Source organism: Lampris incognitus, chromosome 1, assembly GCF_029633865.1.
Source record: "Lampris incognitus isolate fLamInc1 chromosome 1, fLamInc1.hap2, whole genome shotgun sequence".
NCBI lineage: Eukaryota > Metazoa > Chordata > Actinopteri > Lampriformes > Lampridae > Lampris > Lampris incognitus.
The window spans coordinates 131,822,466-131,836,262 of NC_079211.1; the positions used below are offsets into that span (position 1 = coordinate 131,822,466).

The window sequence follows — 13,797 nt, forward strand, 5'->3', positions numbered from 1 at the left end:
ATGTGCTTGAAGAAATTTAGCCTAAATCACAGGAGGAATAGGCTCATTTTTGCTTGTAGGCTACTTGCTCATAAAATTTATGGAAAATAAAATGTTCCGTTGGACTTTTTTTGAATATGCATGTTTTTTTTATTAGGCTAAAGAGGTTCTGTTTCTTGTAATTACTTCTTTACCAGACATTACTATCACATTACCGTCCTCTGTGAAGAGGTACATTAGTCAAAACAAAATATCACACGGCGCTACTTGAACATGACACGATTGAATTAGAATCAAATCAATTGTGTTTTTGGTATTACTTTTTATTCAGGGGTGTGACAACACAGATGAGCCAAAACCTTATGACCACTCACAGGGGAACCAATAACGATTATCTCCAAAAAAGGGCACATGTCAAGGTCTGGGTAGATTAGATGGTAAGTGAATAATCAGTTATCATAGTCAACATGTTGGATGCAGTAGTAAAGACCTGAGCAACTTTGACAAGGGCCAAATTGTTATGGCCAGATGAATAGGTCAAAGCATCTCTGAAACAGCAAGGCTTGTGGGGTGCTCCCAGTCAGCAGTGGTGAGTACCTACCGACAGTGGTCCGAGGAGGGACAAATCACAAACCGGCGACAGGGTGTTGGGTGCCCAGGGCTCATTGATGAGCGAGGACAAAGAAGGCCATCCCATCTGGTTTGAACTGACAGAAGGTTTACTGTAGCACACGGCACAGAAAATTTTAATGATGGTTATGGGAGGAATGTGTCCCAACACACAGTGCATTGCACCCCGCTGTGTATGGGCTACGTAGCTGCAGACCGGTCAGAGTGCCCATGATGACCCCTGTCCACTGTCAAAAGGGCCTACACTGGGCATGCAAGCATCAGAACTGGACCTTCGAGCAGTGGGACAAGGTTGCCTGGTCTGACGAATCCTGTTTTCTTTTAGATCAGGTGGATGGCTGTGTACGTGTGCGCCATTTACCTGGGGAAGTGATGGCGCCATGCACTGTGGGAAGATGACTAGCTGGTGGAGGGAGTGTGATGCTCTGGGCAATGTTCTACTGGGAAACCCTGGGTCCAGCCATTCATGTGTACGTCAATTGAAACGTGCCACCTACCTAAATACCGTTGCAGATCAGGTACACCCCTTCATGGCAATGATTTTGATTGTGATATACTATATTAATCCCCATAGGGAAATTCCTCTCTGCATTTAACCCATCTTAGTTGTGTAGCTAGGAGCATTGGGCAGCCGCTGTGCAGCACCCGGAGACCAACTCCAACTCGTCTTGCCATACCTCGGTCAGGGGCACAGACAGGAGTATAAATCCTAACATGCATGTCCTTTTTATTGCAGGGGAAACCGGAGAAAACCCACCGGGGTTCGAACCCAGGACCTTCTTGCTGTGAGGTGACAGCGCTAACCACTGGACAACCATGCCGTAATCCCTGATGGCAGTGGCCTCTTCCACCAGGATAATGTGCCCTGCCACACTGCGCACATTGTTTGGGAATGGTTTGAGGAACAAGATGAAGTGTTCAAAGTGTTGCCCAGGCCTCTAAATTCTTCAGATCTCAGTCTGATTGAGCATCTGGGGGATGTGCTGGACCGACAAGTCCGATTCACGATGGCTCCACCTTGCAACGTACAGAACTTGGAAGGATCTGTTGCTAATGTTTTGGTGCTAGATACCACAGGACACCTTCAGGAGTCTTGTAGAGTCCATGCCTCAGCGGGTCAGTGCTGTTTTGGTGGCACATGAAGGACCAACAGCATATTAGGCAAGCGGTCATAATGTGTTGGCTCATCAGTGTATATTTAACATTGTAAGCTATTGGGGCTCCGAATCTGGCCAAGTAGCCTAAAGTAAGTTTAGTGCTAATGTTTGAAACCCTGTCATGACATCTGCTGATGCTGTGAGGCAAAAGTCATGACAGGTTCATGTAGTCTGTGGGGGATGGGAAAAATAAAAGTTTTCATTGAGGAATTCCAACATGTATTTGATTATAAAAAATATATGATTTCTAGCCCCCCTAAAAGACACACACGCACGCACGCACGCACGCACGCACGCACGCACGCACGCACACACACACACACACACACACACACACACAGAGGAGTATCAGTGGGTGGTATAAGTGAAAGTGACCCGTACACCCAGGTCCCTTATGTGCAATTAACAAGTGACAGACAGCTTATTGGTCAAATTAAAATAACGGATTAAAATAACTATAAAAAATAAAAAATAAAAAAAATCACAACAGTGCATCAATCAAGTGGCTTTTAACAAGGTCAACTTACCAGCATTTTTTGGGAGGTTGACTGATCGACAAATGTTGCCAGAGTCACACGGAAAACAAAATAAAACAAAAATTACAAAATGGTAGTATCTTTTCACAGCAATTCTACCCTTCCTTTAGTCAATGAAACAAAGGCCTAGTAACAAACTACTGTCCGACCCAACAAATACGGTCTAAATTCAATATGACACTGGGGCACTGTGAGTAAATAGCTTTGGGGTAAATGTGGGTTTTCTTTCGCCAGCTGGATGTGGCATTGTGAAAATGCAGGGACATGTTAATGCTTCCCAGAGGTTAAGTCCTACCAGGTCTCAAGAATCAGGTCACACTGAAATGCAGCAGGTGCCTTTGATGCTGACCCTCTCTGTTTTCACATAACCATCTTAAGTACATGCAAGTATAAAACTATGCAAAAAACAAACAAAGAAACAAAAAAAACAAAAAAACAAAGGGTGTAAGCAAAGAATAAAGCCATGACTGATGAAAAGTGGGAGTGAAAAATACAGTTAGGGAATACATGAAATAAGTCACTGGGGCTGTACATGTCCACTGAGGGACTGAGCAACTGTGACTTCTCATACTACTGTGGATTGCTGGTTATGCTTCCCAAGCCAGTGAATGTGGAACTATTTATTACTGTTTACTGGAAAAGAAATGGCAGGTCTTTCTTGCCAGATAAGAGATGGATCCTGTATAGCAATAATTCCACAGTGCTTGGTAACACATGAAGGACAAACAAATAAACAAATAAATAAAACGGGATAAATAAAGCTGTTGGCAAAACAAAAAAGATCCAAATCTACTCTAAAATTAGCAATGCAAAGCAGAAAATCAACATTAGAAGAACAAAGTGGAACGCACTCTAAAAATGGCATGTATCCTTTTATACAGTTCAACTACAAAGGAAAAAAACCCAAAGGATAAACTAATGCTGAGCATCATCCTCTACCACCTCTGAACACTGCTAACATTTTGAGCTCAATGGCAGTGAGGCTGAAGTAGTGGGCTGAAGAGGCACGATATGTTTTGCTTTGAAAAAAAAAACCCACTATGTAATACACAGAATCTATACTACTTTATTATCTTGTTAGGTGAAAAAACAAGCAAAAGTTTTTGCATCCAAAAGGGATTTCAAGATTACGTCAAGATTAAGTCTGACAGTTTTGCTCTAGCCCTCACATGGAAAGGTGATTGTGTTGGGGAAAAGAAAATTTGGGGGTTGGGATACCTGACAAACAAACATAATAATCCAACTGGCTTACAAAAAAATACCTGATTCTGAGAGGCAATTGCAGTTTTAAATGAAACATTAAGTCGGCCAGTACTTGTCAACCAAAAGTATTAATCAATACCTTAATATTTTATCTAAAAAAGCAACAGAGGAATACAAACCCAAAGAACAGAACAAAAAACACCAACCGCACTAACTTCCTGGGTCCAGAACAGAGGAAGTTGTGATATTTACAGAGAAAACAGAAAAATAACTTGTGCTTTAGACAATAAAAATGGTAAAGAAGTGTTTTCCCTGCACCATTTAGTGCAAAAAGTTTATGAACAAATGGGGGAAAAACAATGATATGAATCTACAAACAGATGGATTAATTAGGAATGTAAGAGAGAAGAAGTGCATTTTATGACTGAAGCAAATGGGTTTAGAGATGGGTCTGTCGACGCAGTCACGCATGCATCATTAAATAAAACATGGTTTAGGCCTCCATCTATGTATATGACAGCAATTTGCTCATGTGATCATTGCTAAAAAACCCTTAATCCAATGACAGAAATCCTCTTCATATTGCACCACAGTAACTAGACCAGATTGTAGTTTATAATCTTCAACACTGTGACATCACATACATTTTATGAGTACTTAAGTTTTATTACTATTTTGGTCAGACATTACTTGAATATCAAAATTCTGCAACACTGCACAACAAAAATGCCAAAACCTGTGTAAGAACTAAATCTGTGGTAGGCATTTGCAGCTGTTTTACCTTGCGACCGTCGCTGGCATGACAGTTGACATTTAATGGAGTCAGCAGGGCCATCAGTTTCTCTTCATTTCCACTTCTGTAACATGATATAGCAAGGCATATGAAAGATTATGGGCATGAGCAATTAGCTATCCTGCATCAAAATATGTATAATGATAATACCATCCGAGTAATATGACAAGCTGAAGAGGCAGTAAGCTTTTCATTACATGTTATGAGATGAAAACATGTTCATTTTCCCCTCGGGTGGTAAAACTGATTGCTCCAGCGATAAATTAACCCCCCCACCCCACCCCAGAGAAAGAACAAAAACAAAACAAGACTACATCCCATGGCTGCTATGAAGGAGAAAATCATACTGGGACCTCAAAGACACAGATACCCCATACTGTGTAGTCAGCACATGTGGGTTCCAGTGTATTAGACTAATTAAAAAAAAATTTTTTTAAAAAGAGCCAAGGAGAAACCCTAAGTAGACTTGTTAGAAGCTGGGGAATGAGGTTATACTACAGCACTGCCCCGTTTCCCATTTCAAACCTTTTATTTTGGCCTTTGTCAAAATGTGAGTGAACAAACAAAGGCTACAAATGAGTTTTTATTACTTGTTGAAGATGCAATCCAAACTTAGCTTTCTGCTATTTATTAAAAGTTAATTAGAGACCAAGTGAGCTGGTAATCTTTCCTTTTATGCTTTTTTTTATGGTCCCACTCCATGTAGTAGAAAATTTGTAAGATGTAAGCTTTGGTAGCCATCCAGGACGTGTTGGTAACCTTTGTAAAAAGGCCAAAATTACCGATTTCTTTTGTTTTCTTTACAGTGATAAATAGTTCTTCCTGTTGGCAGCGAACGGTACTATTTTGTATCCAGCCACTTTCCTTTGTCCTATATTCAGGTTAATGAACTTGTTCATAATTATTATTGCTATAACATGGCATTGTGGAAAAAAATCATCTGTTTGGTTTTTTGAACAAGATTCTGTGAATGGAGATGACTTGGCATAAAAGGAAAAAAAATCACTTACCTTGCTGCTTCCAGGAGTTCATCTTTCTTATATTCACCTGAATTTAAGCAAATGCTCGGGTTAGAACTAGATGCAGCATATGTAAAATATGATATTGAGTATTTAATGTTGGATGCTGATTACGTTTTGCTCAGCATTTCTTTGAAGACTTCCATGAAAATAAGTCCAACATTATTGTTACCCACATTGATTTTGTTGAATTTGTTTACTGAGTTGTCAAATCTAAGGAAATCAAGAGGCACAACTTAGTGGGATATCCAATACAAGAGGGTACACTTTTCTCCACTGCCCCATTAAGCATGGAAACCAATAAACCAATTACAGGGAGAAATTGGTTGAAGGCAAGATTTTGATTGATTCGTTTAACTGGTTTGAAATAACCAGACTTCTCTAAAACATGGGTAAACTGTGCAATGATTTGTTTTACATATCTGTCTATAATATTTTAGTGCTTTCAATATTTCCTGTGGTCACTGCCTGATTGTGGCAGTGACAGCTCTCAAGCAACCTTGTATGTCTATTCTTTTTAAATCTATATAATGCATTATTGATAAATGGCATAGCGTGAACATTTCTACTTGCAACCCTGTCTGAAAACAAACCAGGTCCACATATGTAGTGGCAAAGCACTGCAAACTGAGCATCGGCATTGTACTCGGTTGAGTTCACAGTATGCCATGTCATTACTTGGGGTTTAAATTAGGGATGGACATTTCATTTAATATTGATTTAGTTTAAAATACAATTATGTAACCAGTTAACCAACTTGTCAAAAAAAAATAAAGTGATAAAGTGACCATACTGATGTAAAATAATTTTTAGAAGGTTATATGTACACTCTAGTTAGTTGCTCACCCTGCTCATTTCTGCTTAGGGACTGCTTGCCCTCAAGGGGGGGGCCTTCGGCGTTGCGGTTTTCCATAACATTATGACAAGAGTCTGACACCACGACCAACATAAAAAAATTAGCAATAATGGTTTATTTTCAATAATACTTGTTTAGTGATGTAGACTTTTTTATAGGCCATATAAACATGGTTATGTTTGCAAATTCAAAACTGGCATAAGAAAAGTGCGGCATTGTTCAGAATGAACATTTGAAATGTATTCAATTGCAGAAACATTTTGCTATGACATTCAGCTGAAATGAGAATAATAATAATGATAATAATAAGAAGAAGAAGAAGAGTAAGAGTTAATTTGTCATTTGTATAGCCTCCTGTTAATAAAGAGAAAATAGCAGACAAAAAAAAACCAAAACTATTTACAGTTCTTAAAATGTGTGCGTAGCACATCCTAACGCTTCCTGGCTCACAACTGACTCACCACGTTCAACCTCCTGCTTATCGACTGCTTTCTTAATTTTCTTACACTTGTAAGAATCAAAACATCAGATTTCTTAAAATTAGAATGCTTAGAAACATGTTCATCATCTATCTATCTATCTATCTATCTATCTATCTATCTATCTATCTATCTATCTATATAGATAGATAGATAAAGCGAGAGTGTATGTTCGCTTAAAACTCAACAAATACTCATTGTAGAACAAAAAGAAAGGTATCTTTAGAATCAGCACTTTCCAAGGACTGCACAGTTCAAAAAATATTTCAAAAACCAAGTTAAAAAATTTGATTTATTTGCAAAATTGAGTTTATTTTGCTTGCTCTGCTTCTATTTCTTCTGTCCCCTTACAGCAGTCCCTCGCCACCATCCATTGTCTCACAGTGCCACCGAGTGGAGATGGAGTGTAGTGTCCACAACCAAAACTTCTCCCCCATTACTCATGGAAAAACTACTGTCACTATGACTGAAGTTAGCCTAAGCGGCTTTAAACATTTTCCATCTGGAGAAGCAAGCAAAAAAACAAAAACGTGACCTCCAGATGGACCACATACAACTTCAAAAAAAAGAAATTGAAATACTGGAGCACAATTTGGTGGGTTTGTAAAATGACAGGTTAGGCTTCCTAGACTGTGAAATTGCAATTAGTGATGGGGGACATTTGATTGTTGATGTTTACCATAAACCAACACAGACTTTTAAAATGATTGGAGTAAATCTTTCTGCTCCATGTTTCTCACACGGCCAGCTGTATGCAGCTGCCTCCAGAACTTGTAGTGCAGAAAAGCTTTCTATCCTAGTGCCAAATAGTAAGACAGGCAATGGGTTTACCCTGAGGCGCTTGACCACATAGCGATTAATACACACATTGGCAAAGAAGTTTGATGAATGTATTTAAAATTATGACATTTGATAATTTTCATTAATAACATTCGTTTACTAAACATTTGTTTATCACATGTATCATATCATAAATTATGCTATATTTCATCATCGATTATATCGTAAAGATCAGATCGTGTTGGTTGTTTTGGTGAGAACATTTTCCCCAGGCAATGCCGTGTACCTCTGCTAGTTTAATCATAAATGACAGTTGTATAAGTCACAACTTTTCACTGATACTTATTGGGGCTACTTTAAACAAAAATATTTTTATTTTAATGACTAGTATATTTGACACAATTAATACTAAATGATTAAAAATTGGTTAGTTAACCCTGGCCATCCCTTATTTAAATATTTGATAAGGTGAGAGGGGTTCTTACAAAGCACATCTGTGTGCTTAAACAATTTCATTACCTATGTGTAGTCTTCTGTTGACTCTTAATATGAATCTAATTCATATGTACATTGTTTTGATATTTACTCAGTACATATCTTCATTCTGTATATGGTTATCTTTCATACTAAGTTTCCTTATATTTCTGCCTTTGTTGGTTCAGAATATTAAAAAGTAAAACCACATGTATGAGCGGATATGAGAACATTTGGTGGTGTAGTTCTCTGTAGCGGCACTCAAAAACTCTGCAGTGAGCCAATGTCATAACGGGAATCATATTGCTTCCACCTAATCTAAAAGGAGCATCAACTTCATGTTTAAAATGCAAACGTAGGAGAAGACTGGGGGGGGGGAAAGAAAAGAAAACGGGACTGACCTGTGAGCACAGCCTTGGCAGAGGGGTCAGCCAGATCCAGAGCAGACTTGCCATCAGTGTTACGAATGTTAGGATCTGCCCCATGCTGGAGTAAAACTGAGTGAATAAAAGTGAAGTGAAATTATCAAAATATGTAATTCAAGAATTGTGATTATTGTTTTCGTTACAGGTAAGCCTCCGAAGTATAATTTAAGTAATTCACCTTGTACTTGATGTACAACTGGGACACAAACGTACTCCTAAGAACCATAGCAACATTAAAGTAGCAGCAGAAATTTTTTTTGCCTGAACTTACCATTATGAAGTAAATGTTGACTGCACATTGTTATGGCTATGGAATAACACCATTGGCTTTTAGATTGGTCTCCTAAGCCTTGCTTTCACTATGCAATTTTGTCTGCCACTGGCCAAGATCTCGCAGGAAAATTAAGGCTCGATTTATGGCACAAAGGAAGTGCGTCAACCATTGCACAACCAAAATAGGAAGATGAGAGCACTTTTGTTTTCCCCGGTAGCTAACCCCAGTAGTGGAATAGGTGGATGGTGGAACAACCAAAGTGACAGTGGAAACTCAACCCGGCAAAGAGAAAACGAGGCCCATTGACGGAGGAGGCAAAGAAGGTGAAGAGGGAGAGTGTGATAGAAACAGAGGTAAAACAAGGGTGAACCTCGGACGGGTATTCACTTGATGGAGCGAGCTTCAATGTATCCGTCGAGATCTGTTTCCCCCTAGCCAGATAAAAGCGTTCTCATGGAAACAGGTTAATTATTGATTAAGATTAGGCTAAGGTATGCGTTAGATTAAGCTAAGGGTTAGGTTGAAGTTAGGTTAAGGTTAGGTTAAGGTTAATCAAGCATCCTGATGTTGTATCGAACTCTGGCTAGGGGGAAACAGATCTCGACGAGGAGTTCAATACAACACCCAGGACTTGAGAGGGTTCCACACTGACATTCAGTTGGCATTCTTTCTACTGGATCAGTATGTAAAACAACCTGACTGCTTATTAATACTACCAGATGTTTTACTCTGCCTTTATCATAGTACTGAGATAGGGGTTTCTAGTTCAAATTGGGATTCTTACAGTTGTTTCTTATTTTGGACAGTAGCCAGCCTACTAAGAAATAGAAAGTGATCCGGTTGTCTTTGCGACAGCGGCACCAACAATCAAAACACTTGGAAACACTGGGGGGGGGGGGGGTTGAAAAGTTGTCTACAGCCACTTTTACTTAAGAGTCAACAACACATAGTTAACATTTAAGTCAAAATACAATGACAATAATGGGTGGCAACGGAATATGTCATATTTGCACAAAAAAAAAAAAAGCCTCAAGCCTGTGTCTCAAATCTGACCATCTTAAAACTTTCAATTCTGAAAAGCATTGCTTTCAACTTTGACACCTATGAAATCAGTTATTACACTTGTGTTTGATCACTCTATTTTAAATGAAAGAGTTGGCAGTGCTATTGTCACCAACTTCCCCATTAGGGAACAATAAAAAAAAAAAGAAAGGAAAAAACATAGCTAAACCAGATTTTTAGACATCAACATTGTTGTACAGTCTTTCTTAACGCTTGGTCAGAGATATCTGCTTGTTAGCCAAAACAACTTCAATTTTTCAAACTTGCTGCTCGCTCCATGTCATTTGTCTCAGGAAAGTCCTACCCAATAGTAACCATTAAGATGAACAATACAAAAGCATTTTGATTTGGATATTCATGAATCCTGACATCTGCACAGGTCCTGTATTTTGTGAGGATTAGTAGGCCCAATCTAGTCCAAGAAAAAGGGCCTGCCAATAACCGATGAATGCCAAGGTTTTGGTGAGGCAAGGTTGAACTGGACAGCAGATTTAGAAAAATGAGGTGACACGAAAAGATAAAACACCCAGAGTTACAACTACCATATTTCCTGGACTAAAAGTCACATCTAAGTACAAGTCACACTCAGCCAAAATTGTTTTGTTGCAAGGAAAAAAACATTTAAGTCACTTTGGTGTACAAGTTGCATTTATATGGTGGTATAGTAGTGATACGCAGGTTAGTTTTTTTAATACCTGTACCCAGCCAACCCGCTATGAAAGCCAATCGGCACCGACTGACCTGCTAAAATATGTGTTAATTAACCACCCAAACCAGGCCTCCAAACCCCCAATTTTAGTAGCCCAGGCTAACAAAACAACAGTGTTGCGCTATTTCATTTTTGGGCTGTTTGCCCAGCACAAGGCATAGCCTATTGTATCTTAGCCCAATAGCATCTGGGTGTAGGGCTACTAAATAAAAACAGATGAATTGTTCCAAATGGTGTTCTTTATTGTTGAATAGCAACAAAACAAGTATCCTGTCATTAAAGACATGAACTCTGTCTCACTTGCTTAAGCATGCATGCATGCGTGCGCACGCACACACACACACACACACACACAAAAACCCTCTTCTTTCTGACCAAAACAAGTTTTGGCTGCGTAAACAAAAGCTACGGATACTACTTAGGGAAAAAACTTGTAGGTGAAGCCTCAACACTCTAAAACACATGCACTGACTAATACCATGATCACAAATCGATGACAAAGCTGCTTGTAGCCTATTGCATGCAATGTTTCTGTAAGTTATTGATAACTTACTCGGAGCGCTGCTATGTCACTTCTTGACCTGCCTGCCCGCACCCGTGATGTTTTCTAGTAAGCTTACCCGAACTCGCCCGACCCGTGCATCACTATGGTACAGTATTTTCAAGTAATAATAATAATGGATTACATTTATATACACTATATGTACAAAAGTATTGGGACACCTGGCCATTATACCTACAGGAGCTTTTATGACATCCCATTCTAAATCCATAGGCATTAATATGGAGTTGGTCTCCCCTTTGCAGCTTTAACAGCTTCCACTCTTCTGGGAAGGCTTTCCACAAGAGTTTGGAGTGTGTCTGTGGGAATTTTTGCCCATTCATTCAGAAGAGCATTTGTGAGGTCAGGCACTGATGCTGGACAAGAAGACATGGCTCGCAATCTCCGTTCTAGTTCATCCCAAAGTTGTTCGATGGGGTTGAGGTCAGGGCTCTGTGTGGGCCTGTCAAGTTCTTCCACTCCAAACTCACCCAACCATGTCTTAATGGACCTTGCTTTGTGCACTGGGGCACAGTCATGCTGGAACAGAAAAGGGCCCTCCCCAAACTGTTCCCACAAAGTTGGAAGCATAAAATTGTCCAAAATGTCTTGGTATGCTGAAGCATTAAGAGTTCCCTTCACTGGAACTAAGGGGGCTAGCCCAACCCCTGAAAAACAATCCCATAACATTATCCTTCCTCCACCAAACTTTACAGGTGGCACAATGCAGTCAGGCAGGTAACGTTCTCCTGGCATCCACCAAACCAAGCCTTGTCCATCAGACTGCCAGACAGAGGAGTGTGATTCATCACTCCACAGAACACGTTTCCACTGCTCCAGAGTCCAATGGCAGCGTGCCTTACACCATTCCATCCGAAGCTTGGTATTGTGCTTGGTGATGCAAGGCTTGCATGCAGCTGCTTGGCCACGGAAACCCATTCCATGAAGCTCCCAGTGCACAGTTTTTGTGCTGATGTTAATGCCAGAGGAAGTTTGGAACTTTGCAGTTATTGAGTCAACAGAGCGTTTGCGACTTTTACGCACTATGCACCTCAGCACTCGTTGACCCCACTGTGTGACTTTACGTGGTCTGCCAATTCGTGGCTGTTGTCCCTAAATGCTTCCACTTTTCAATAATACCACTTAGTTGACCGTGGAATATCAAGCAGGGAAGAAATTTCAGCGTGAGCCATATTCCTGCACTGGCACAGAGAGATGTGAGAGTTTGGGACTCACCAATCCGTCTCCGTGATGGAGTTCGGCTGGAGTGCATACCCTACTATGTTCAGGTCTTCACAGATACCTCACCTGGCTGGCTGGGGAGGGACCCTCGGCCAGGCCAGCGTGGCGGGCACGTGGTCTGGCACTGCTCGCCACATAAACCTTCTGGAGCTCACAGCGTTTAAGAATGTGCTTCACCACTTTCCTTCTTACCTGAGAAGAAAGTACATCATGGTGAGGTCAGAATCCATCACAGTGGTGGCTTACTTGAACAGAAAAGGGGCCAACAGATCCCTTGCCCTACACAGGATGATGGTCTCCTTCCTGACGTGGGCAGATCACCATCTCTGCGCCTTGAAAACTCAGCATGTTCCAGGGTCTCTCAATGTGGGGGCAGACAGGACGTCCAGAGGGGTCTGCTCCAGGATAGATGGCGCCTCTCCCAAGACATAGCAAACAAGACCTGGCATCAGTTCCGGTGACCCATGGCTGACTTGTTTGCAAGTAGGGAGAATACCAAGTGTCCCCTGTGGTTTTCTTGGAGCGACTGACCCCCCCCCCCCATTGGGCATAGACATGTTAAGCTTACAAAGCGTAGCCTCCCGGGCTGCTGTACACATGTCTAACCCTACGGCTGATGATGCAGCTGCTTCACAGGATATGGGTGCAACATCTATCAGTGATAGTTTTGGTGCTTAAGAGCCTGAGTGCCAGGTGGTTTCCGCATCTGGTTCAGCTGATGGTGATGGGCCGGTGGCCGGTCCTGGACCTGCCCATGACTCTGCAACAGGCAGAGGATGCGATCCTCTCCCATCAAATTCTGGGATGGCATCTCATGGTTTGGAAGTTGAGAGGATGAGGTTGAGTGACATGGGCCTCACTGAGGCGGTGGTCGCAACTATTCGGAATGTGCGGGGCCCCATCCAACTCCAGGGCTTATTCTATGTGTTGGGTCTTTTATTTTTTATTTTATTCTGAGCACCTCCACACTGTGTCCAGTGAGGGCACTCTGTTGTTATGTGGAGCGCTCAGCAACGGTAAGGAAATCCGACCAACTGTTCGTCTGCCATGGTAGTCGGGCTCAGGGGGCTCCTCTGTCGGTACAACGGCTCACCTTCTAGATGTGTGACGCATCTGCAAGCGTTACGATGTTATGGGCCACCCTGTTCCTGTGGGCCTAAGGGTGCACTCCACTAGGGGCATTGCATGCTTGATGGCACTTTTTCAGGGGAGTCTCAGTGGAAGACATCTGCTTTGTGGCTTCCTGGTCCTCCACTTTGACCTTCATGCAGTCATTTCTCAGGGATATGACTGCTGACTCAGTACCCCATGCAGTGCTCGTCTTCGGTCGACTGACAAGTCAGCTGTGCCAAGCCCTTAGCGGGTTGTTGCAGTATGGTAACGAAACCCAGTGCTCTACCGTTGGAGTCCTGTTGTGGTACAGTACAGTACAAGACCTTCAGAGGGGGCAATACAACGGTTGAACTGCTGCTGTGTAGGGTGTTATGTTGGTTGATGTCTGACTAGTGACAGTTGGGGCCCAGCTGGGATTACAGTCAGCCCTAACAGTCTTAACCTTAAGTGTGAACCAATAGCTTGTTCACAGTCACGTGATTCTGACGATGCGCGAGATTCAGATGGAGGGCAGGAAGTGAAAAG

The 13,797-nt window shown here is 41.4% G+C and overlaps 1 protein-coding gene across 2 annotated transcripts in view; it reads right to left on the bottom strand.

The window, feature by feature from the left end:
* tnksb (tankyrase, TRF1-interacting ankyrin-related ADP-ribose polymerase b) overlaps positions 1 to 13,797 on the bottom strand; it is a 44,721-nt gene that overhangs the window by 25,842 nt on the left and 5,082 nt on the right. Inside the window, exons 3-6 of one of the 2 annotated variants that reach the window (XM_056281432.1) lie at positions 8,308 to 8,403; positions 5,309 to 5,345; positions 4,287 to 4,362; positions 2,294 to 2,314 (exon numbers count right to left, since the gene is read on the bottom strand). In XM_056281432.1, the coding sequence (XP_056137407.1) occupies positions 2,294 to 2,314; positions 4,287 to 4,362; positions 5,309 to 5,345; positions 8,308 to 8,403 (230 nt within the window). The remainder of the gene's footprint in view (positions 1 to 2,293; positions 2,315 to 4,286; positions 4,363 to 5,308; positions 5,346 to 8,307; positions 8,404 to 13,797) is intronic. The other variant, XM_056281424.1, reaches the window with a different exon arrangement.